This window comes from Clinocottus analis, unplaced genomic scaffold (assembly GCF_023055335.1).
Source record: "Clinocottus analis isolate CAN_PGR_092001 unplaced genomic scaffold, fCliAna1.0.p SCAF_8, whole genome shotgun sequence".
Classification (NCBI taxonomy): Eukaryota; Metazoa; Chordata; class Actinopteri; order Perciformes; family Cottidae; genus Clinocottus; species Clinocottus analis.
In genome coordinates this window covers 7,573,559-7,597,384 of record NW_027176240.1, presented here as the reverse complement: position 1 = coordinate 7,597,384, position 23,826 = coordinate 7,573,559, and the positions used below count along the sequence as shown (strand labels likewise).

At 43.7% G+C, this 23,826-nt stretch overlaps 2 protein-coding genes across 3 annotated transcripts in view; both read left to right on the top strand.

Annotated features, from left to right (window-relative positions):
* Window positions 1-15,844, top strand: part of adam12b (ADAM metallopeptidase domain 12b) — a 71,168-nt gene extending 55,324 nt beyond the window's left edge. The window contains exons 15-23 of one of the 2 annotated variants that reach the window (XM_068567781.1): window positions 9-117; window positions 580-778; window positions 3,281-3,358; window positions 5,239-5,347; window positions 5,666-5,804; window positions 6,739-6,847; window positions 8,400-8,651; window positions 13,041-13,216; window positions 14,161-15,844. In XM_068567781.1, the coding sequence (XP_068423882.1) occupies window positions 9-117; window positions 580-778; window positions 3,281-3,358; window positions 5,239-5,347; window positions 5,666-5,804; window positions 6,739-6,847; window positions 8,400-8,651; window positions 13,041-13,216; window positions 14,161-14,206 (1,217 nt within the window). In that variant the 3' untranslated portion in view covers window positions 14,207-15,844. Of the gene's footprint in view, window positions 1-8; window positions 118-579; window positions 779-3,280; window positions 3,359-5,238; window positions 5,348-5,617; window positions 5,805-6,738; window positions 6,848-8,399; window positions 8,652-13,040; window positions 13,217-14,160 lie in introns of both variants that reach the window. The other variant, XM_068567780.1, reaches the window with a different exon arrangement.
* Window positions 15,845-17,254: 1,410 nt separating this feature from the next.
* On the top strand, window positions 17,255-23,367 carry dhx32b (DEAH (Asp-Glu-Ala-His) box polypeptide 32b). The gene is made up of 11 exons (XM_068568429.1): window positions 17,255-17,533; window positions 17,696-17,889; window positions 18,411-18,786; window positions 18,881-19,117; window positions 19,884-19,977; window positions 20,060-20,209; window positions 21,015-21,206; window positions 21,311-21,451; window positions 21,608-21,798; window positions 22,231-22,421; window positions 22,995-23,367. The coding sequence occupies exons 1-11, from the start codon at window positions 17,255-17,257 to the stop codon at window positions 23,167-23,169; spliced, it is 2,220 nt and encodes a 739-aa protein (XP_068424530.1). The 3' UTR covers window positions 23,170-23,367.
* Window positions 23,368-23,826: the final 459 nt, after the last annotated feature.

Genomic DNA, 23,826 nt, shown 5'->3' with positions numbered 1-23,826 from the left:
ACGTGTAGGAGCCAAGCCGGCTCCTGGGATATGCTTCGAGCGAGTCAACTCTGCAGGGGATCCTTACGGGAATTGTGGGAAGGACTCCAAAGGCTCTTTTGCCAAATGTGATGCGAGGTAAGACTCTGCAGCTCCACTGATGTAGTAGAGGTACAGAGAAATGACTGCGCAGAACACAACTGATTAGCTTAAGTGGTGTCATTAGCAATCTTCATTATGTTGTGGAATCTGACACGTGATCTTCAAACAAAAGTTTACACGGGTGAAAATGTAATTTCAGGAAGATAGAGGCTTAATATCCATCCAGGAAAGTGTTCATGAATCATTTCACGCTATTCTTGTCAGCTAATTGTTCTAAAGACCTTCTCCCTTTGGGTGAATTCTGTAATCAAGCTCTTTGTTAACTGAAGTAATTGCTTTAATAACCGTAGGACTTAAGCACTACATCTTTCTTCAGCAGTCTTTCAGACTGTACAGTTACTTATCTTTGCCTGTGATTGACAGGCCTTTATGTTAGAAGCTTTATTGATTCAGTGTTTTATAATGGGTCTTTTAATGCTTGTTTGCACGCATATGCAGGGATGCAAAGTGTGGTAAAATTCAGTGCCAGGGAGGAGCCACCCGGCCAGTGATCGGAACGAATGCTGTTTCCATTGAAACCAACATCCCGCTACAAGAAGGAGGGCGTATTCTGTGTCGGGGAACGCATGTTTATCTGGGCGACGACATGCCTGATCCTGGACTGGTGCTGGCTGGTACAAAGTGTGGCGATGGCACGGTGAGTGGTCAGTTTATTATTTAATGTGTAAAGGGACCAGTAGCACAGACACTGCTCAAGACTCACTTTTGTATAGGTGTTGCTAGAGCTATACTAAATCACATGTGACCAAGTATTGTGTAAACCAGAAATGTAAACGCTTCTGTCATATAGAGGTCATCCCTGTTGTTTTCAGGTCGTTCACAAGATGAATGTGCTTTCCATAGCTTATGAAGTAGCTGTTGGGTTGTTATGTATTGCAGCTATTAGTTGTCCTTTTGAGACCCCTGAAGGCTGATAACTGTATGAGCCGATTGTAATATTCCTTTGGGTGCTGAGTAAAGAGTACAGGGCAAAGACATGGTGAGACTGGTTGTCCTTCCAAAAGAAAAGGGCTAATAAAGTTAGCTTCTGAGTGAATCCAGTGATCCATTTATACACATCATGCCGCAGGCTGGACAAGGCCCTTGTGGCAACCCAGGATTTTATTAGGTGTGCCTCTCAACTTTTCTCCTTCTATGTGCTGCCATCAAAACCTCTCTCACCACACCAGTGACATCAAGGCTTTTGTCTGCCAAGAATGAGGCAGGAAAAGAGCTTTGGCCTGCAGCACTTGCCTCCTTAATTGTCTCTCCATATGAGGTTACAAGATCTGTTCTCAGTCCTGCATTGATGGCAAACTGGTTGTGAGAGCAATGCTGGTAATGGGAAGTGACGGTGAGGGCATGTGGCAACTTCCTCTGCTGCTTTATATCAAAAGGTAAAATGATTAACAGAATTTTTGTGTAGCAACTATATTGCAGCTGTAGAGACTTTGGAAGTTTGGTTCCTTGTGTAGAACTTCATTAATGAAGTGTTCACTGGCCTTGATACTCTCCTGATGGTAGCAGGTGAAATGTTGTTCAAGGGCATGAACAGCGATGTAGTGAGAGTAAATACTCTGAGGAGTCTTCCACACAAAAGCCCTTCTGGTTCTCCCACATGGAAATTTACAAAAACCAGATGTGCAAGACATTGTCCTGTCTCACTATTTCCTGTAACACAGAACATATTACACAGGCTTCAACCAAACTTGCTCCTTTACAGATCCCGTGGTGTCTCCTCAGTAATTCTAACCACTGGATAGTTGGCCAAACCTCTCGCAGCTTTGGATTTAGCTTCTGAAATGCTGAATGTGTGAGGGGTTGGTTGTGCTTGAAAAATAACTATTTTTATACAATGTGCTGTCAGACTTGTTCAGCTTACTGTGGAACCTCCAAGTCCTCATACGCCTTGTCAGTTACCTGAAGAGCCTTTCCCTTGGAACTAGAAAGCCTTTGAGCTTTGTGTGCAAAATGGTGGTTTGTCTCTGCAACATGTGAGTGAGCTCCACACACTATTTAGAAACGCCGCCGGCCTGGAGGTGGGTTTTTATTTCCCATGCTTATCAGGGCATTACGTTAGCTTGGCCCACACAGCAGCGGCAATTTGAGAAAGATGAAAGCCCAAAACTGCTTTGACTAATACAGGCCTTGTTTTCTGAATAAAAGCAACAGCTGTGCTATGTGTGGTTGCAGCTTCCTAAGTCTCGTTCAGCATGTTCATCAAACATCACTCCAGTTGAGGGATGCTAGTTTTGACCGATAGTTGACCCTTGTTAACCGATCATTGACCGTTAACCAATGAAAGTGGCAAATATGTCGCTAAGCTGAAACAACCTGGCTAAAAAATATGAGTTACAACTAGCTGCGGAAAACCGGCGACTGAGTCCGACAATTCTGCTTGAATTGTCGTGAACACATGAACACACTTTCCCAGGAAGTCTCCCAGACTGAAGCCATAGTCGCTTGCCACATATTGATTGAAGTCGAGGGGGTTAGCAACAGCTGTGGCTAAGGTTTACTTAAGTTGGACCAGCTATTGTCATGTTAGTGACAGCTTTTTATAGACAGTATATTTCTTTTAACTGTTAAACTGATAGCGTTAATCAGTCAAAACAGTTATGTCGGTGAAACAGTTAATAAACATGTCTACTTCTGTCGTTAACAAAACTTTGTATCAATCTTCAAAATGATATGTGGCATTCCCCGTGTATTTCAACGACGCCCTGATCGGTAGTCCACCAATCGTTATCATTCTAAAGTGCTTGATCTGTGGTCTTTCTGAAGGAAGATCAGAAGAAAAATGCAGGACAGTGTCTCTATTCATGGCTAAAATGGCTTCACTGGAGCGGCGTGTTGTGTTTCTAAAGCATCTTTTACACAGTGTGTTGAAGGCGGGACTGTTGTGCTGTTAGTCTGCCCCGCTGTTCTGTATAAAAGGCCCGGACAAGGAATACATTGGGGCCAGGGGGAGAAACTGTTGCTTGATTTTGTTCAACTTACTCTCCTATTTGAGTAGAGAACATGCAGCATTCTCAGTCTGGCTACTAAACCTGTGCACACACATGACATATATTATCCAACAGTTCACACTTCTTCTCAGTTTTTGTGTTCATCTTTATATACCTCTTATGAATACCTAATGATGCTTTTCTCTCTAAAGGTGTGCATGAATCGCCGGTGCCAGAATGTCAGCATCTTCGGTGTGCATGAGTGCTCTGGGAAGTGCAATGGACGTGGGGTGAGTACAGAGCATCCACAAGCTTAATATGTTGTGTTGAATATTACACTGCAGCCTGTGAAAGAGTGCAACACATCGTTGAGGCCTCTGTGTACATCTATTTAGTTAGTGTTTGACCAACTGAACACAATCAGGACTCATTTACTCCCCTATAATTGCACGCAATAGTGGAGCAACAGTGTATTTACTTCACAGCCTGTGAGTTATGACAGATGCTCCCATTTTATACAATTGATCTTCATTGTCCAACGGAGGTTAAATCAATCCCACTTAGCAGCATCATTTATGGTCTACATAAGCGGTTGTTCATCATCTTCTGGCTCTACAATGAGAGACTGTTCAATGCATCACTTCAGGGAGAAACCACAATTGTTAGGTCAACATAAAAGTAACACTTCCTGCCAAGAAATGATCACCCTTCTCTCTTGGTATTTTATTGTCAATATTTCAACAGCACATTTATGTTTTATTTACTTTGTTGCTTAGCTTTCAGAATCGAACACTCGCCAGTGTCTAGTGAGTAAACTATTTACTTGGCAGAGGTTATATCCAAGGAGCCAAACCTGTGATTCAAAAAGTGTAGAATTCTTCAACTTTTTCTGATTATCCTGCAAATGACCAAACACCCTCGAACCAAATCAGTCCATCAAAAATAACACAGTTATGGTCAACAACAAAGCTGCCAGTTGATGGGCTCACTGCAATAACAAATAATCACATAGAAAATACTTTGCAAGATAATTAGAGTGTAGAGAAATGGTTTTCCATTGAAAGTGTGGACTTGATCTGCATCTTCCTCTGCTGCAGAACTATCTGCCAAATCAATTTGTCTGTCATTTTCTCAAACACCTCACAGTACGAGACCTGACTGGAAAAATACTCAACTCACTTTATCCCGCCAGGCATCGTTAAGTACATTAGTATCTTCTGAATGTTTGTTGCTTTTCTATACCGTATGCTCATATCAATGAGACATCTTCAGAAAGTTTAATCTTTTCTGATATATAAAATATTCTACTGTCAGAAACGGAAGATATAGTGTCTCAGCGACTGATTGCAGTTCCATCTTATTAACAGTTTAAATATGTTTAGACGTCCTCAGACATCGATAAATTACTTTTAGAAATATGCATAGAGTTGATATAATCTGTCTCTGTATATTTGCTTTTTGGGTTCAACTTTAGTTTAAAAGGATTTTAAAGAATTAGGTGACTATATTAATGTCACATTCAATGAGTCTTGAGTGTTCTTTCAGATATCGTGTCCTTGTTACAAAATTAAGAGATTGAATTTACGATGCTCTTGTAGCATTTCCCAGTCACACACACGCACAAGCGCAAAGTCATACTTCCCTCTGAGCCCCCCAAGTGCCTCCTAACCCTGTCACTCGGTGCGAAGGAGTGTCCATGGCCAGGAGGCAGGGAAGGCACTTGACTGCACGTCTGTGCTAAATGTAAATCCCCCACAGCTGCACATCTCCCTCCGCATTGCCATCCTCCTCCATCCTCCATCCTCCATCCTCCCTCCAACTGACAGCTGGACTGCGTTACTCCACCAGGGAATCCTCCTGGATCGAACCGCCGCACTGGAGACCTGAGGCTTTACGGGATGGACTCTCCCATGCACACGTTTTATCTATTACGGCTCTCAGTACACACGCATGCAGAGCCGGTGTCCTCGTGGATTAGAAGTCACTTGGACTAACAGAATGAGAGAGGTTTATTTCTGAAAAAATAAACCAATTCAGTTTCCATCTTGTTCTTTGCGATAAACCAATACATCATGGACATCTGGGGTTTAGCTGATGCAAATGCTGTCGATACCATAAAAGAAGTATCAATGTAACATGTAACTAAACATGTGCCAACCTTTGTTTGCAGGTGTGCAACAACAAGAAGAACTGCCACTGCGAAGCACACAGGGCCCCGCCCTTCTGTGAGGGAGCGGGCTTCGGTGGTAGCATTGACAGCGGGCCAATGAGACTGGCAGGTAATGTGGACAATTTCATTTCTGTCCTCACTCGTCTAGACATCACTTGCTTGCCGAGTGATACTGGATTGATGTGTTGTTTGGACTGGCATGTGACTTTCCTATAATAACACAACTCCCCGTCCACCCTGCAACACATTACACACATTACACTGCCTGTGGCTTTCGAAAGAGCGACGATACATTTTTTGGAATCACAAACTGTGTGTTTGCTGATTGTGACCCAGCTGTAACGGTATTTGCGTTATGTCCCTTCATTCTGTGCTGTAGATGTGCGTGTGTGTGTATTAATGTGCGTGTTGTCGTATGTGGCATCAGCCGACAGCGTGGTCATTACTGTGGCAATACTGGTCACCCTGGTCAGCCTTCTGGTCACCATCATCGTCATCTTCATGAGGAGGAAGACTCTGCTGCGCCTCCTGTTCACCAATAAGAAGAGCACCTTGGAGAAATTCAGGTGAGCCGTCTCTTCACGAAACCAAACACAGAGCGAGTGAGGTTCGATTGGGGCGCTGTCGCATGTGAAGAGGATGTTGAGGATGTTTGTGCATTAAAGGAGAACTGATCTGTAACCTGTTACCTGGAAGCAGCGTCTTACCGTTTGGCTGCGACGTGTTATCTTCAACACAAATCACTTTACTTATATGTTTTTGATCTATTTCATTACCTGAAATGTCTACTTTCGGCAAATAAAGTGCATGTGTCGAAGCTCAAGAATAATCTTGAACTGTGTATATCAGTAATATTTATAAACAGGGGAATCATTTTGTAATTGCAATTGTGATGAGCTGAGAAACACAAACATACTTATTTGTCATCAACAGTTAAAGTTGTGATTATAATTATATTAACATCTAAATGTCAAAACTAAATAATTTGAGCCTTTTGAAGCCCTTGAAAACATAGTAATTAATTTAGTCTCTATCACATGGACTATTTGTCACTAAATGAGGATGGATCAAAGTTAAAATTGAAAAAAAAACATCAATAGATTACGTCTATTAAGAGTTTAATGCTCAAAGACCCGGCTAATCTGCATCATTAGGACTGTGTGGGTGTGATTTCATCACATTTGATTGACAGTGTAGTAAAACCATTTAAATGTTAAATCAAATGTTTGTTTCAGTCAAGCTTTTCATTTCTTATTCATGAGCAACATTTTAAACATAGGACAAACAGGCCCATTTTTCCAGTATGATCATTTGAGAAATACAAAATGTATAGTTTATATCTCCAGTTAAATTTTGGGAATATATCAGAAATGTAATGTATATTTAATGGTAAGAAATATGAAAGAAGTGAGCAACATGAAAACAAACACTGCATTACACACAAGTACTGTGAATCAAGGTGTACAACACATGACACAAGTACTTCTGCTGCTCTGATAGATCTGTGGAGGCCAACAGGCCGACCAGCCCCATGAGGACTCAGTCCGTGTACAGACCCACACCACAGCGCAAGCCTCCGCCCAAACCCTCGACAGCCAACATTTACAAGGTGAGCAGCTCCCTACAACATTTCTGTTACTGCAGCGATCAATGTGTATCGACGTTTACTTTGTTTAAGACTCATCGCTGGATAAGTGTGTGTTTGTGTCTTCATTTCTGTCAGGGTCCATTTGATTCGATTTATTTTGTAATCACAATCTATTAGATCCCCTCTCCAACCTCCAGGCCTCCATGCTTCCTCACAGAACAAGATTGATTCAGAATTGATTCAGCCTCACTATATATATATATATATATATATATATATATATATATATATATATATATATATATATATATATATATATATATATATATATATATATATTCTTCTTCTTTCTCTGAGAAATAATAATTACGGTGCTTTTGTTGATGGGAGACACAGAAGCTGTAATTGAGAGAGCGCTCCATTAAATTGAGACCCAGGATGTTGTTATTTAAGCCACTTTAATGTGTTGTGTGTGTGTGTGTGTGTGATGAAGATTGTTTTAATGAGTAGGCAGCAGAGTTGATCGATTCAGGCAGAGCGAGAAAGTAGCTTTTGATTAATTTGTTGGCAATGATCAGCACAACAAAAGACATAACTATGGCATTCATATACTCAAGTGTGTGCATGTGCATGCGATTTCTGTCCGCACCGTGTATAAAAGTTATATTTTTTATCGTAGTTGAGCTGACACGTTCATCCAGTTCATGTTGATTAGTATTCTGTCCACCAGAGAAGAAACTACAGAAAAACAGCCCGTCTGTTCGTATTATGGTGACCGCTTCAGCCACTCGCTGATGTCCAGATGTCACTCAACATCCCTCTTTGAACGTGTGTGTGTGCGTGTGTGTGCGTGTGTGTGCATGTGTGTGCATGTGTGTGTGTGTGTGTGTTGTCCACCAGCCAAATCCTTTCTGACCATTTTAGGCGTTATTCGTTTGTTCTGGAGCGGAGAGGTAACAGCTGGTCAGGACATGAGGTCAGACTCTGGCTTTTACAATTTCAGAACGTCATATCTAATAAGTTGTTCTACGGTTTTATGACTGTTTCTGACATCCATCAGCCATTTCACATTAATGAGAGCTGTATGGCAGAACTGGAGTTTTTGCTTTTTATGCCTGCGCTACAATCACAGACTCGGGCTGCAGCTATGGAACCATAAATGTGTTGATTATTTGTTTGATTTATCTAATATTCAACATGTAGTCTGTAAGTTGTCAGCAAACAAGTAAAAAGTCTCCATCACAATTCACCAGAGGCTCATTTGCCATCTGAGTTAGAGGTCTTCACTGATCAGTCAGGACATCCCAAACTACAAAAGACAGTAAGAAACGATCTAAATAGACCAGCTGCATGATGGGATACTAGCCTTTTTCATGTTTTAGTGTATTTTGGAGTATTGAGCATTCAAGCTATATGTCACACTGTCATGGCTTCCTGGGACACTTCAATACAGCAGAGCTGGTTAACTTGACTCCGAACACCTTGACTAGTGGACACCTACGACCAAAGTGTTTGTCCCGCCGCCACAGCAGATGGAACCACTGAAGATAACTGCCGCTCTCCCTCTTTTCAGCCAACCTTCCTGAGTGCGGAGCCTCTTCTCCCCCCACACAACTTCCACTCGCACAGCCTCCGCAGACTGCCCTTCTACCAGCCCTTACACATCAGCCAGCCCATGCCAGTGTCTCTGAGTGTCGGCCAGCCGCCGCTGCCTCCTCTCCCGGCCCACCACAAGGTCCTGCCTCCCCACACGTCTTTCTCACCGCCTCGAGTGACCCCCTTTCTTAGTCTGCCACGCCAGCAGTCATCCTACAGAGTCAACCAGGTTTGTTACACAGAAAGTTGGAAGCTTTTACGTTGTCATGAATTGTCTTTTAATATTTGAAAATGGGACTTTTATTTCTACGTGGACCACAGCTTTAATGGACCGCGCAAGTCCATTTCAGCTCAAACGGTGTATGTTTTACTGTAGATTACTCCTGGAAGATTTCTAAACCATACCACAGGGTTCTTAATCAGGTTTGACGGTTTATTCTTGGCAGCCATCGCTTTTATTTAAGAATAAGAAACTTGAAACTGAAATACGTGAACATTTATGTTACGTTTTCTTTAATTAAATCTCAACCTTAAGGACACTCTGACATCTAAGATTTTAGTCAGCTGCTGCGCTTTCCTAAATGCTCAAAGACGCTTTACGTAGGACAGAGACAAACAGAACAAAACAAAAAATAGAAAGGCAAAGCAACAAACAAAATGGAGAGGTTGCGGAATGAGTCGTGATGTTAACAAAACAAATCTCCGAAGATTTTTTTTATAGAGCTTTTTGTTGTATCACATGATATCATTCAGCTGAGGAAGCTTTCCCGGTAATTATGGAAATGTAGATATTCAGATGTACATTTCTCTTAAATCACTTGAAGGACTTCTCGTCCGCGTCGGCTTGAAAAGACAAACAGTTGCTCATTTTGTGTCATGATTTTAACACTGAAGTTGACAGAAAACGGACAGTAGGAAATGCATCTGAACAGCTACTCTTTAGAAAAGGGTCTGCAGTAATAAAAAATATATGCAAATTGCAGTTAATGGTCTCATACTTGCTTTGTAAAGCGAAGCGTAGGATACCGGAACTCACTGCATTTCTGCACTGCGGTCGTCTTGCTCTCCCACATATCGACAGCCAAATTCAATCCGTCTCCCTCCCTGTGACCCAGCTCCTGAGTAAGGCGCTGCTTTCTGCTGAGCCGGCAGTATTGGATGCAGCGGGGATACTAAATCCATCCGTCTGGTGGATTTGGTGGTGCATCCAAATCCTGATGTCCTGATACCAGCAGGGGGCTCAGAAGAAAATGTCCAGACGCGTGCCGCTTTAACAAAATAGGAAGACCTTGGCTTTGTAACGTGACACTTTCACACTGTTGGATTAAGAGGATAACGTAATCCCAGATGTAAAGCAATAGGATTTAGAAAATCACATTTTCATAGCTCCAAGGTTAATCATTCAGGTGAGCAGCAGCCGTGCTGGGAACTAACTAATGTATTGCACTTAAGCACAAGAGTCTCGGATTACAACACACATTTTCTGCTCAGGTAAACATTACTTCACTATATATTTACATAAAGAGTTATTTGCTGATGTGCTAATGCTCTAAATAGTGTATAGAGGACCTTTAAGTCGGATTTGAAATGCAGGACTTCCAGTTGTTTCTGAGTAGTTTGTACATAGTTGTATTGGTAAGACCTGAAGTGAAGGGTCTGACTGCTTCCTCTCCCACACAGCAGCAGAAACAACTGGTATCGTATTCAATCCTGAATGTTTTTTCCCATATCAGGCATATCAGCCCTGATTGAAATGAACGTGTGCCAACGAAAGATGCACTTTAGCCGAGGGGCTAGCGCTGGCTTCATGAGCCGACGTGCTAAAACAATGAAGCTCCGCTACCTAGTAAAATCCGTTAGCTCATTCCGCTGTAATGAAACAGATGGAGCGGGTAGAGATGGCACCTGTGGGTCAGAAACCGAGGAGGTGGCTCTGTTGAGATTTAATAACAGGCCAGCGAGGACGTACTGGAACTCAATCCTGCTACAGAAAGTGTATTACACGCTCATTGCAATACTTGACACAACCTCCCCTGCTGTCTGTGCCAATATGTCTCATTTAAAACAAATAAAAAAATAAAAAACATGCTCTATTCTGTGTCCCAATTGCAGCCCATTAATGTTGAGTGGTTTCCAGGGGGATAAAGCCTATCCTGCATCTGCGACATGAAAAGAAAACAGTGTGAGAGTGGAGAATTTTCACAAACAGACCTGTTTGTTCTCACCTTGAAAAATACATATCAGAAACCTGTCAAACACATGTGAAGCAAACACGCTTCAAACCCTCTTTGGGTGCTTTGCAAAAGCAGACTGCGGCATCGCACTGTTGAGGTGGAAGAAAGAAGAAAAAAAAAAATCCCTCTTCAAAATGTCATCCTTTCAGAAACACTGAGAAATAGCTTTGCTTTTGGCCAGACGACCACGCATGTTTCAGTCTCCTCTGGAGGGTTTGAAAAGGTGCTTGACGGCCCAAGGCTCATAGATCTGTCTCCAGCCAACGAGGACGGTGCAATCTTTCATTCTGAATTAAGACGTGTGAACACCAGCAAGAACAGCACTTACAGTGGAAAGTCGTCTGCCAGCGGCGGCAGTACAATGCACGCGGGTCCTGGATTGTTGTTCGCGTTCGAGTGGATGCATCTTCCCATTTACATCTTTGCTTTTGTCTGGGCACTCCTTTAAGAAACACAGCGCTCTTTGTGTGTTGTTCTCCACTTTGCCGAAGCCGGCTGTGAGATGCTCTGTTCGTGGCAGTGTACTTTTCTTAACCCCTGATTCTCAACAAGTATACGCACAGTACCCACGCGGGGCCGAGATGCAGACTCAGAGAACAACAATCCTGCTCGGCCCTAAACGGAGCTCGATCTGATTAAAGCGCCGTAACATTTCAACCTCTGTGGGGCATCTTGTGGTATTAACTGCAACAGAAAGGCTTTGGGCCGATGTGTGCAGAGAGTTTTGAACATTTTGAGTGAGTGAAAGTAATTCTCTCAGTGAAGAGGCTGCTACAGTGCACGAGGGAATTGCTGCCTTTGTTTTTTTAATGACTACAAGTAAATAGACATTATAATATAGTGTGATACTGTGGAAGAAATGTAGCTTTCACATATGTTATGTCTCAAGTTATTTCTTAATTTGTGAGATCTGTGTTGATTTAGAAGTGAAATAATTGGTCGGTTAGTCAATCGGGAAAATTAGAAACCGGCAACTTTTTTGATAATCATTGTTTTTTATAATCATTGATTATCAAAAAAGATCCTTGATCATCTAAGAAAAAATGTAAAAGTGTCAAATCGTCTTGTTCTGAATGCTCAAATGTCAATTTCTGCTGGTTTTCTTTGCCTAAATGCAAATCTTTTGGTTCTCTTCTACTGTTGGTCGGACAAAACAAACGATTTGAGGATTCCAGCTCGGGCTGTCGCAAAGTGTGATGCTGTTTTCACCAATTTTTCTGTCGTGACCACAACAATTCGCCCATATGTGTTTGTTGACACTCCAAAAGTTATCACAAAGGTGTTAGATGGTGTTGCGGTCAGGGCTCAGTGTGTGTTTTTCTTTGTCCCTGGTGTGTCGTGGATAGACATATTGAAACAAAAAAGGGTTGCAGCTATCTCAAAATATCACTGCTTGCTTTAGCACAAAGATTGACCTTATTGGAAGCAAAAGGGCCCAAACCACCAAAGTATGTGAACAGGGTTGTCTTGATTCTTTTGGCTATATAGTGAAAGTCGTGTTATACGTTAGGATAGAAATCTCCTCCATGCAAAGTTCTGCTGACGTGCAGCATTGCTGCGTTTGAGCCCTCTGAGTCACAGCACTGAACGCTCACAGGTTCATAACCACGAGGCTGCATGTTGATGTGACAAAGTCAGTCACGTCTTCACTGCACTCATGAATGTTTTAAACCTTCCAGCTCTCTAAGTCTCACCCATGCATGAAGTTAGAAACACTCTTTTCTCTCTCTCTCTCTCTCTCTCTCTCTCTCTGTGCATATTGTTTTCCATTTGTCCGTGTATCCCTCGGAGTGTGTTGTGGTGTCGGGGAGTTTTTGAGCTCGTATGTGTGCGTGTGTGACAGTAGCCGGGCTGCCGCTAGCAGATGTTTATCACTGCCTCGCCTCCTTGCTGTAGATTAGTAACACATGATGGCACCTCATGCAGATAACCTTCTACACTCACACAACACTGCCACAGAGGTGGCGGAGACAAGAGGAGGGGGAGGCTTGGGATTTATCTCCTGTCGGCTGTGGGGATTCAGAGAAGAAACTGATAACACAGTGCCCTCTAGTGAAACGTGTCTGTCTTTGTCTCCAGATAGCGGCTTTACAGCTAATCCATATTCCGAGGGAGGTAAAAGGCGACATGATATACTATTCATGTTTCCATGGAACGTGTCTCAAGATAAGAGTAATGGGATTTGTTGTGTTTTTTTTTTTAAATTATTGTGAATTAATGCTGCTTCAATAATAATTGAGTACAGGTCTGATCTGCATCTGGAATCAGTTCATGAGAAGACACACGCTTGACCATGCATCGGCTCTCCTTCATTTGAAAGACACATTAAAGGAAGCGTGCATACTGCATCAATCTGACTGACTAAATTTGACTTTCCTCCTCAGGACTTTGAGAAACCCAGTCCACCACAGAAGCCCCTCCCTGCAGACCCCCTGGGCAGGAGCTCCCGGCTGGGTCACAGCTTCACGGCAGCGGGGGTCCGCGTCCCAGGAACTGGGCCCCTCCCCATACCTATCCCCACTGTTCCCAGGCCTCCGCCCGCCATCCCTTTACCCAGCAGGTCAGTGCGACGTGACAGGAATCCCACGTCCCCGTCGGCCTATTCGCACACGGAGCACGTCGCGTTGCTGGCTTCATCTGTCTGCTGAAAGTGATGGATTACGTGTCCATTACGTAAACGTCCGGTCGCTGCTTTATTCATGATAGGAGCCACGGCGCTGGCACCTGGTGCACAAGAGAAAGCCCTGCAGGGGGGGGGAAGGAGGGAGGGGGTGGGGGTGTCAGGGGAGAGAAGTGTTTTCTGGTCAGTCAGTCGCAGGCTGCATCACCGATGGAGTTATTTTTCCAATGGCCATCGTGAGCATGAGGGACACTCGCCCTCTTTTCTCACTTCTCATGACACGTTTTGCCATCAATCTCATCAACTTTTAGACTCTCGCGACGCTCGCTAAATTTATACATGCCCACATGTTGAATGTAAAGTGTTTTGCTGGATATTCACAATTTCCATACAGTCGGCGCGAGTCTCATTCGAGTGGTGGCTTTATTTCTACGCAGGTTTATTTTGCTTGTATTACGCCTTTTGCGCCACACCGTGTGGGGAAAGAAATCTATTTTTAATCAGAGAAGCCGTCCTCTGCAACTTAAAATTGACTCATTCGCAGTGTGTCCTGGTTTTTGAAAGACATGTTCAGTATGCATGAGACGCTGTTGGAGCCTTTACGTTATTTCCACCACATTCTGTTCAATAGAAATGTGACTGCAGTCAGTCCGTTGTGACTTTTAAGTGACTCGTGGTTATTCAGACATGAGGCCAAAATGGTAAATTTCCATCACATGAACCCAACGAGATGCCTGAAATGAGATATTTAGCCTTTGTATATACTGCAGTGTATAAAACAAATGAGTATTTCAGGCTAATATGAATCACTCGTGATGCTGATTGAATGAACACACAGTTACTTACCATGTTGTCCTCACAATGTGTGCATGCTTTCGTTTCAGACCTGTGCCAATGTTGCCCTACAGACCACCAAAGAAGGACTGCTGAGCTCTCGACGTCACGGACGTGTAGATCTCAAACCAACACACGGAGAGTTTCTTTATTTGCACTAATTACTGAGACTCTGGAAGACCTTTTGGACAATATGGAAGTATCACAGAGTTTCTAGTGAAATGGGGCTGACATCCCACCTCGGTGCTACGCCTCTAAAAGGTGCTTTGTTGTCCTCACTCAGGTACCAATGAACTATTTATCTATTTAATTATTTAACTGCGTTATCACCAGTTTGTGCACAGGACGCTCATCAAGAGTGGGTTTTTCCCACACGGAAAAGTTGAGAAGAAGAGGAAACATGGAGCGATTAGGACTATTTCTTTTGCATTCTTCCGCTGATTTTTATACCTTTTCTCAAACGAAATGCTGAAATACAGGATGTTTTTATAACCGGTTAAGTTGCTTGACTATTTTAAGTGCAAAAAAGTTAGTGAAGTGAAGTGAAATGATCGGCAACCCGGCACATTGTCAGTGTGGCTTGTGGGCGATAGTCATTTATTCATTTGTTCATATTTTGGTGAGGTATTCCATACCAAATACATCTCTTCTATCCGTGGTGCTAAAAAATAGTCAATATTAATCAAATCTTTTTTTTTTTTTTTAAATTGAGTGCGGTGGACTCCAATTAAACCCTCACACGGCGTGTTTATTACGGGATCGATCGCGGCATATGTTGGACGCTCCACCTCCTGATTCTGGCAGACGCTGCGGAGCCTCAACAGATTCGACAGACTGATTGTGTTCCAGAGAATTACACCAACACCAAATAATTCAACGCTAGCTCTGGTGTTTGTATGTTTATCATTCACGCCCACTTTGTCCTCGAGCGCTCGAGCCAAGCGGGATGACTTCAGCGCTGTGAGCTTCTCCGAGCTTCCCCTCGACCGCGTCCAACAACAAGTTTCACCGGAGTCTGTCTCGTCTTTGTGTTGTTGTTTTTTGCCTTCGTAACATTCCATTTTGATTTTGTATGGGTTTGATATTCTTGAACTGTGAGATTATTTATGTATTCACAGCATCGTTCATCAGATCCAGAGCTCGGCTTTGCTCCTTGAGTTGAATTTCCTTTGTGTTATTTGCTGTTGTTTTTGCTGTTCAAGGAGGGATTGAACAGGTAAAAACATTACAGCAGAGTTCTTTTCATATATATTTCAAAATGTCTCCAATTGCAGTGCTTATCTCCTCACCACTGCAGAATGACAAGTCAGTAAAGCACCGCTCACCTGCGTTGCTTTGCGTGTACAGAATTAATGCTTCTCTAGGTTTGGAAGTGTTCAGAGTAACTGCTCGCCGATGGAAAGTGTTTGTTAGTGCTGTGTCGATTAGTCGTTCAATGTTTCTGCCATTTGTACAAATCCTAAATGTGCTGTGTTTATTTACACCACTGTAACCTGTTCAAACCATTGTAAAGAGTAAATATTGTCTGTTATCATTTCATTTTCTTTACAAGCACAGTAATATAAGAACTGCTTTGAGGTTGTGCCCCGTTCACGCTGGGTAATGAAAACACGACTTTGAAGATTTCAACCTATAAGTTGTGAGGCGGAGACGAATGTTTTGGGTTAACATTTGAACTGAGAGATTTTATTGATGAAGTCAGAGCCTAATAAAAATCCCTTTATGGCTGTTTATAACAAGCTGTTTTAATTGCATTCTCACTTTGATTTTTTCGGAGTCATTAAAAAAATAACTTCAAAAAGAAAATGGATTTTGAGAAACTTTTTAAAACCTTAAGTTGCTGTTAAAGAGGTAAATACGGTTCATAGGGAGAAGAAAACAAACATGCTTCACCATTTGAGCATTAATAATTCACCGATGACATTTTTGTTGTTGTTTGTTTGTTTTCTGGCCTCTGAGAGGATGAGTGGGCCGAAAGCGCCGCCTGAAAAATGCAACCCACCTCACAAGAGTCACCACCACGAACCAAAACAACAATAAAACTGAGAGGCTTTGCTCAGCCGTTCCTCTACTGAGCAGCAAACAATAAACACTTCAGGTGTATGTGTCATTTTCTCAGATTATAGTCTGACGTCATTCTTTATGTGAGGGTCTGCTCTGCTGTCCTAACGCCCACCGAGCACACCGTTATAGTTGTTCAACACCGCCCCCTGCTGGACAGCACTAGGCATTACACAACCTGAAGCGCTTCCCGCCGCTTTAATGAATAAATGATCCATAATATCAATGTCTGCAATCAAGTAAAAGACACTATAAACAATATAAATGATATGGTATTATAGAAACAATTCATGACAGCTTGAACTGTATGAACATTAGTTCTGAAAAAGAGAAGTTGTCCATTTGTTGAGAAAAAGGGTTGTTTAAAAGAAACCGTGGTGTTAGTTCACCACTTGTTGGCACTAAAAAATGAGTTGGTTGGAAGAAAAGAGTTGTCTGACATTTCGGTAAATATGCTTTTCATAAATGCTGTCTTTGTAGAGTTAGAGGAGAGGATTTAACTGCTGTAGCACTCCCATGTCGGTGGTAAGTAAGTTAACTTTTGATGAGTGATTATTGAAAACACTGCAGGCTGAAAGTAAAGCAGACATTGGTGCTAAACTGCGAGATTTACAGGTTATTCAATTTGAATTTGCTTGTTCTTGGATGCAGAATTAAATGATCTCAGTTTGCCAACCACTGAGATAATTACATTCTTAATCACTAAATTAACCAACAGTTGAGAAATTAATGCGTTTTACTTTATGTGCAGCTCGTGGCCCCTTGCATGTGAGCCAGTTCTAATTGTAAACATCGGACCACGCTGAGTCTCTGCCCATCTATCTCTGTTCCCTCACACCAGTGTGTGTGTGTGTGTGTGTGTGTGTGTGTGTGTGTGTGTGTGTGTGTGTGTCACTTCTATGGGATTAGTGGCCACATGACAACACTGGGCTGGCCGCCTAGAGAGCCCTTTCATTTGGCTTCACTTGCAGAAGCCGTCTGTGTGCCGTCCAGCACTTTACTGAGAGCTGGAGATTTCCAAACTTCATTTCCTTGGATCCGCAGATGAAGTTTTAAACCGAACGGACCGGGAGCTCTCTTGTGATGGCGCAGGACATCACCAGTTTCACTGGAGAGGATCATTTTGAAGGGAGCTCACCCTGTTTGGACACAGAAGCTTTGAGTCCGGGAGACAAAGAGTGTGATGACATTTTGGAGCTTAATCAGTTCGACGGACTGCCGTATTCCTCCCGGTTTTACAACTTGCTCAGAGAAAGGAAAGGGCTGCCAGTCTGGAGAGCAAAGTGTGAATTCATGGATACTTTGGCCAAAGGACGGTTTGTCATTGTCAGTGGCTCTGCCAGAACTGGGAGAAGTTCTCAAGTGAGTACTGTGGGGCATTTGCCACTTTAGATTGCACTGCAACAGAAAATATTACGCATTGTATTCATGCAAAAGGGAGACATTCAAACCCTCTTATCATCTACTTACAGCGTGGAAGCACCTGTCATGTGAGCAACTTCCCTCACTCTTATTTTGAAACAGATTCCCCAGTGGTGTGCTGAGTTCTGCCTGTCAGTCCGGTTCCAGCATGGCATGGTGGTTTGTACCCAGATCCACTCGCAGCAGGCAGTGGATCTCGCCTTAAGAGTGGCAGATGAGATGGACGTCAACATTGGTCATGAGGTCGGGTACAGCATCCCTTTGGAAACGTGTTCCACTAGCGACACAGTCCTCAGGTATGCGTCCAGACGCTTCTTTCTGTGGCTTCCAATAAAGCAGCGTCATGACACACACCGCTAAATCACCCCGCCTTTTCTTATTCACAAGAGCGAAGGGAACAAAAGGCCTGTGGGGGGGGCTCTTTTCAGGGACTCCTCCACAGCTGCCCGGCTCTCTGTCTGCCCGTATGTCACACTCCCTCATGTGGGAACCCTCATAAGTCAGCTGGGGAACAAAGACACTCTGCACATTGAGGACGGGGAGGGGGGGGGGGTCAAATGAACTGGCAGCCGGCAAGAAGGAAAGGATCCACTCCTCAGACTAATTATCTGAGTAAATTACACTAATAGGGGCAAAGCTGACGTGTAGACAAAGTGCCTTTCATTAAAATGCCATTCTGACGCTCCTCTCTTTCAGCATATAGAGGCTATTACGATTCAAGGAGCTGATCATTTATATCAGGCTGTTATGACTTTGAATACAGCGTGCGTCACTGTTGCCTCTTTTCACCCCCCCCCCCCCCCCCTCTCCCCTCCAGGTACTGCACGGACGACATGCTCCTGAAGGAGATGATGTCGGACCCTTTGCTTGAGCGCTACGGCGTGGTGGTCGTGGACCAGGCCCACCAGAGGACCGTAGCCACCGATGTGCTCCAGGGTCTGCTGAAGGACATCGCCCTGCAGAGGCCCGAGCTGCGCGTCGTCCTCCTCACGGCCGTGGAACCGGGCCCGAGGCAGCTGGCCCATTTCACCGGCTCGGCGGCGCCCCTGATTCGCCTGGAGAGCCCGGGGGCGGGGGAGGTGGTGCACAGCAGCACGGGTGACGGCTACTTCTGCCCGGCCCTCCGTCTGGCGCTGGAGATCCACCACTCCGGGGAGGGAGGAGATGTGGTCGTGTTTCTGGTGACGACGCAGGTAAAACGCGGCACGGCCTGATGGAAACAGCAGTCTGAATATATGTCTTCTTCTGACTTTCTTTTTTCTTGTGTTCCTCCCCACCCCCCACCAGGAGATAGATCTGGCTCATGACATCCTGTGTCATGAGAGGCACAGCTTGCCCCCTGATCTGGGCGAGCTCCTGCCCGTTGCTGTGCACCCTGGCAGGCCTGGGAATCTAGCGGTTCTAGGGGAGGAGGAGATGAGACCGACCCGCAGAGTATTCCTCACGTCCGGTCCGAACGAGGACTTCTTCTGGGCTGCCAGCGCAATACGCTTTGTCATTGATGCCGGCCTCGGGAAAAGATATGTAAGTTAGTCCTTATTTGGTATAGGGTTATGCATCCTATTACTGGTGATGGAGAAACCAAACACAAGTGGACATGTATATTTTAGAGTGTCCCAGTGATGCAGAATAATGGTGAGTGAATACAACTTTACACCTTGTTGAGCTAAAATAACACAATGACTTTGTATTTGTTTGGTCAAAAATGCAGCTGGTTCTTTTTGTTGTATTGAAAAGCATTGAATTTGGGGATTATGTGAATATTGCTACCCCAAAACGATCTAGGTAATGAGACGAAATTGCAATACCGGTGGTTTAATCTTAAATGTCACATTTTATATTTTATAATTCTGCATCATTTATGCCATAACCCTTTTAATGTACAATAAGACATCAAGATTTAGGCACTTTACATTTTCTGTTTTTACTGTCGATGTGTCTAGAAGTATTCAGATACTCACATCCAGTAGCAGTGAACCCAAAAAGTCTTCCTTTTATAATCTTTTTTAAGAACTGAAGTATCATGAACTAATACTGAAAGTGATATTGTACTTGTGTAGAAAAATACCACAATTGAGCTTTATATTGTTGCATATATTATCAGTTAAGTTGCATTGATATAACAGCGAGTCGAGAAGTTCGTTTTGTGTACTTTATATGCTGTTGCGTATAGTTAATCTGAATGCACTATTTTTACATTCAACATTATATTCATAACCGATATGTTTTAATTATGATGTAATTAGTTACATTTGATCACTGTACACTAAACAGTGTGATGCTGTTTCAGGTTTACAACCCCAGGATCAGAACCAACTCAGCCATCATTCAGCCAATCAGCACGAGTCAAGCCAGAAGTCGACAACAGCTGGCAGGTCCAACAGGTCAGAACGTTTACGAAAAACACTTTGGATGCAAATCTCCGGCTGCCGTCCTGTCTAACAAAATGATCTTTCTTTCATGTAGGGAAGTGTTTTTGTCTGTACCCAGAGGACAAACAGCTTCCTCTCGAGATCCGCCCACATGTCGTGGAGTCCGACATCTCTTCCACGGTGCTCTTCTTGAAGAGGATGGAGATTGCCGGACTGAGCCACTGTGACTTCATCGACAGGCCGGGTGAGATACACAGGAGAAACAACAAAATAAGAATATTGTTATGGACCTTCGCAGTGGTGTTGCCTTTATCCTCAGTAATAATGAGAGGAAATATGGTTTCAGTCACTTGTTCACTCCCTTTTGTTGCGACACAGGAACTTTATCGGGAGGCAGTGAGCCGTGCCTCAGCCCAACTGACAGCTCCTGTTAGAGCTGACCTGCTTCCATAGGCTTTTGTTCCCCCGGATCTATTCACACAAACACACACACACACACACACACACACACACACACACTCTGAGCCTCCCATTTGTTGATTAGAGCACATAGTGTTGGTCTTTTGGAGTGAAGAGGATAATAGAGAGAATCTAAGGTGGATTTCATTCTCTCTCTCTCTCTCTCTCTCTCTCTCTCTCTCTCTCTCTCTCTCTCTCTCTCTCTCTCTCTCTCTGTTCCCATGCGATGTTCATGGATGAACACTTTAGTTTGTTTTTGCGAAGACGGAATAGAAAATGTAATTTGTATCATGACATACTTTTCATTTTGCATAGTGATGCATGGCAGATGTGGGTGAGGATTTTAAAATCCTAATCTTCTGCTGCCTCATTTTACTCGTGCGTGCCCATCAGGGGGTGAACACATTAACTGACAGCATGAATAATCCAGTGTTAGTCAAAGTATATTGGCATGCAATTGTAATCCCCCAGTGTAAATACTAAACATTAATGTATGCGATATATGACTCTTGGCAGGATTTGTTTTACAAAGATTTCATTTTGTCGAATAAAAAAAAACAATGTATAACCTCAAAACCTTTCCAACCCAGATCCTGAAGGCCTAATGCAGGCTTTGGAGGAGCTGGACTACCTTGCAGCTCTGGATGATGATGGAAACCTGTCTGAAATGGGCATCATCATGTCCGAGTTCCCCTTGGAGCCCCAAATGGCCAAAACGCTGCTCGCTTCCTGTGAGTTTGACTGTGTCAGCGAGGTGGTCATTGCCGCTGCCATGCTAACGGGTAACGTGTTGCTCTGCCATTTGAACACACATCTGTTTGTATGTATACTATAGTAAACAGCAAAGTTCGAAACATCACATTCATCCTGTTTGGGTTTTTTTTAGCACCAACTTGCTTCACGGTTCCCTCTGCGGAGCGGAAGCCAGAGGCGACGCAGCGCCACATGAAGCTCCAGCACCCAGAGGGAGACCACTTCACCCTCATCAACATCTACAGGGCCTTTAAACGGTGCCAGCAGGATCCATGTGAGTTTAGAGACACACACGCACACACACACTCACACACAAACACACACAAACACGCGCAGATGCCGCAAAGAGTAAATGAAGACAAATCATCACGATATTAAAGGTCATATTTGCTATCACCTTGACAAATAATGGCTCCTCTTCCCTTGTCAGTCAGTGATGTGGAGAAGTGGTGCGAGGGCCTGGACCTGAACCACGGCGCTCTGCTGACGGCTGACGCTCTCCGCACTGAGCTCATCGACACCCTGAAGCGGATCGAGCTGCCCGTCTCGGTGCCCGCCTTCGGTTCACGAAGCAACACCCTCAACATTAAGAGAGCCCTGCTGGCGGGTTTCTTCATGCAGGTCCGAAAACAGAACTTGTGAATCCAGCCATCAGAAATTATATAATCATTAGATTAACACCTTAATAGATTTAATCTCTTAAAGGCCATTAAACTCCTCTTATCTTTATGCAACAAGGTGGAGTGTTTAATTGCATTATACTGTGATTTTAGTTTCCACTATTATTCCATAAAGAATATGGTAGTATTTAATTATGAATGTGATTAAAAAAAAAGACACCTTCACCTTCTTTTAACACTTTGAATTTTAGCGTTACTCAGTGTTTGCACTTAAATCGCCACTTCCACTTCTTTTCACAACTCTTTCAGTATTTCAACCTCTGAAATGTTTCCGCTGCCAATTGTCAGCCGCAAGTACATTTTCTTCCGTACAGTGACTCCGGTCCCTTTGGTGGAAATCCGTCCAACTGTGCCTGACTGTGATTTCCCTCAGGTGGCCCGGGACGTGGATGGATCGGGGAACTACTTCATTCTGACCCATAAGCACGTGGCACAGATCCATCCTCTGTCTGGCTACGGAGCCGAGAGCCCCAAGCTGGGCCTGCCGGAGTGGGTGCTGTTCCACCAGCACTCCTTCTCGGAGGACAACTGCCTCCGCACTGCAACCCACATAACACCGGAGGAGTAAGTCTCAGCCTTTGAGTTGATATTCAGTTTTTTTTTAGATGTTTTAAACTCTATGCAGTCTTGTTAACTGGACTCCCGTTTTGCTCTAAAAGGCCACCCCTTGTATCTTCACATTTAAAGAAGCTTAGAAGGAATCAGACGGACTCGTTCCCTTTTGGGCCAGATGTAAAGCAGTTCAGCAGAGACTAGTCATGCTGGTCGTGCTTGGAGGTATCCTAATCCTGTTCTCAAGTATCAGCTGGTTGGAGGGGATTATGGATAGCACAGATCCCTGGGAATGAAGAGCTGCAGCTTAATAGAGGAAGAGAAAGCTCTGCAGCCTTTGTCAGACTCCGTGAGATTCCCCATCCTGAAATGTGTCAATCCCTTCGTGGCAGCTCAAATAGCACGAGGAGCTGATATTGTAAGTGTGTGTAAGTGATGGGAGTCTTTTCTCCGACAGAAATGAGTCATTCCAAACCACCCCAAATTGAAAACAAGATTAGTTGAGTTGCATTCAACACAAACATGTTGTTGGACTGCTTTTCACAATCAAACAACAACGTCCTCTCCTCTCCTCCACTCCTATAGGTTTATTCAGATGGCGCCGCAGTATTATTTCTACAATCTGCCCCCTAGTGAGAGCAAAGACATCCTGCAAAACATTTTGAACCACGGAGCGTCTCCGTACCAAGAGGAGAAACCTCCAAGCTCACCAGCCAAACCCCAGGAGGACCGGACCTCTGACCGCTGTGTCGTACAATGACTCACTGACCCATTGTTCCCAGTGATTGTGATGAAATAACCAGCAGGACGTTTTGCACTACATTGCACAGAGGCACAATATCAATTTGTATAATTGATCATATAATTTGATTTGTCTGTTTAGGAGTCATTTCCTCTATCTGTGCCCCCCCATTGCTCCATTTTTTGTCACAATCCCATGGTGTTTAATAGTTTTACAAAGTGCACTAATATATGAAATAAATAAAAAAGCGGATGTTCTTATCTTGATTTGCAGCGCCCGCTTACCTATATGTATTTACTTAAATTGTTGAATGTACAGTGCAAAGGATTTGGGGTCACCTTGCAGTGACCAACTAAAAACGTGTCTCATGTGCCAAGCGTGGAGAACTACAGCAGCTGACGTGAAACCACGAATGGCAAACGTTATTCTACTCAAGTGAGGTTTTATTATTTAGGCTCGCAGTCCCCTTGAAATGTTTTAATGATTCCGTGGCCGCATCGCACATCTTACCTTCACCCAACGGCCCTGAGGGTCCAGCCTGATTAATGAGGTGCGGGGACAGTTTGAGCCCACCTGCAGCGCCATCTGGTGTGGACACAGTTCAGTAGCAGTGGGGTGACCTAATTCAGTGACACTGCATTGAATACATCGTGTCCCCTCTCCAGTGACCCGGGC

Coding starts and splice junctions, on each gene's coding strand:
- dhx32b (XM_068568429.1), top strand. CDS start 17,255: ATGGCGCAGGACATCACCAGTTTCACTGGAGAGGATCATTTTGAAGGG. Junction 19,978..20,059: donor ACAGCTGGCAGGTCCAACAG/GTCAGAACGTTT, acceptor TCTTTCATGTAG/GGAAGTGTTTTTGTCTGTAC. Junction 22,422..22,994: donor ACCCACATAACACCGGAGGA/GTAAGTCTCAGC, acceptor CCACTCCTATAG/GTTTATTCAGATGGCGCCGC.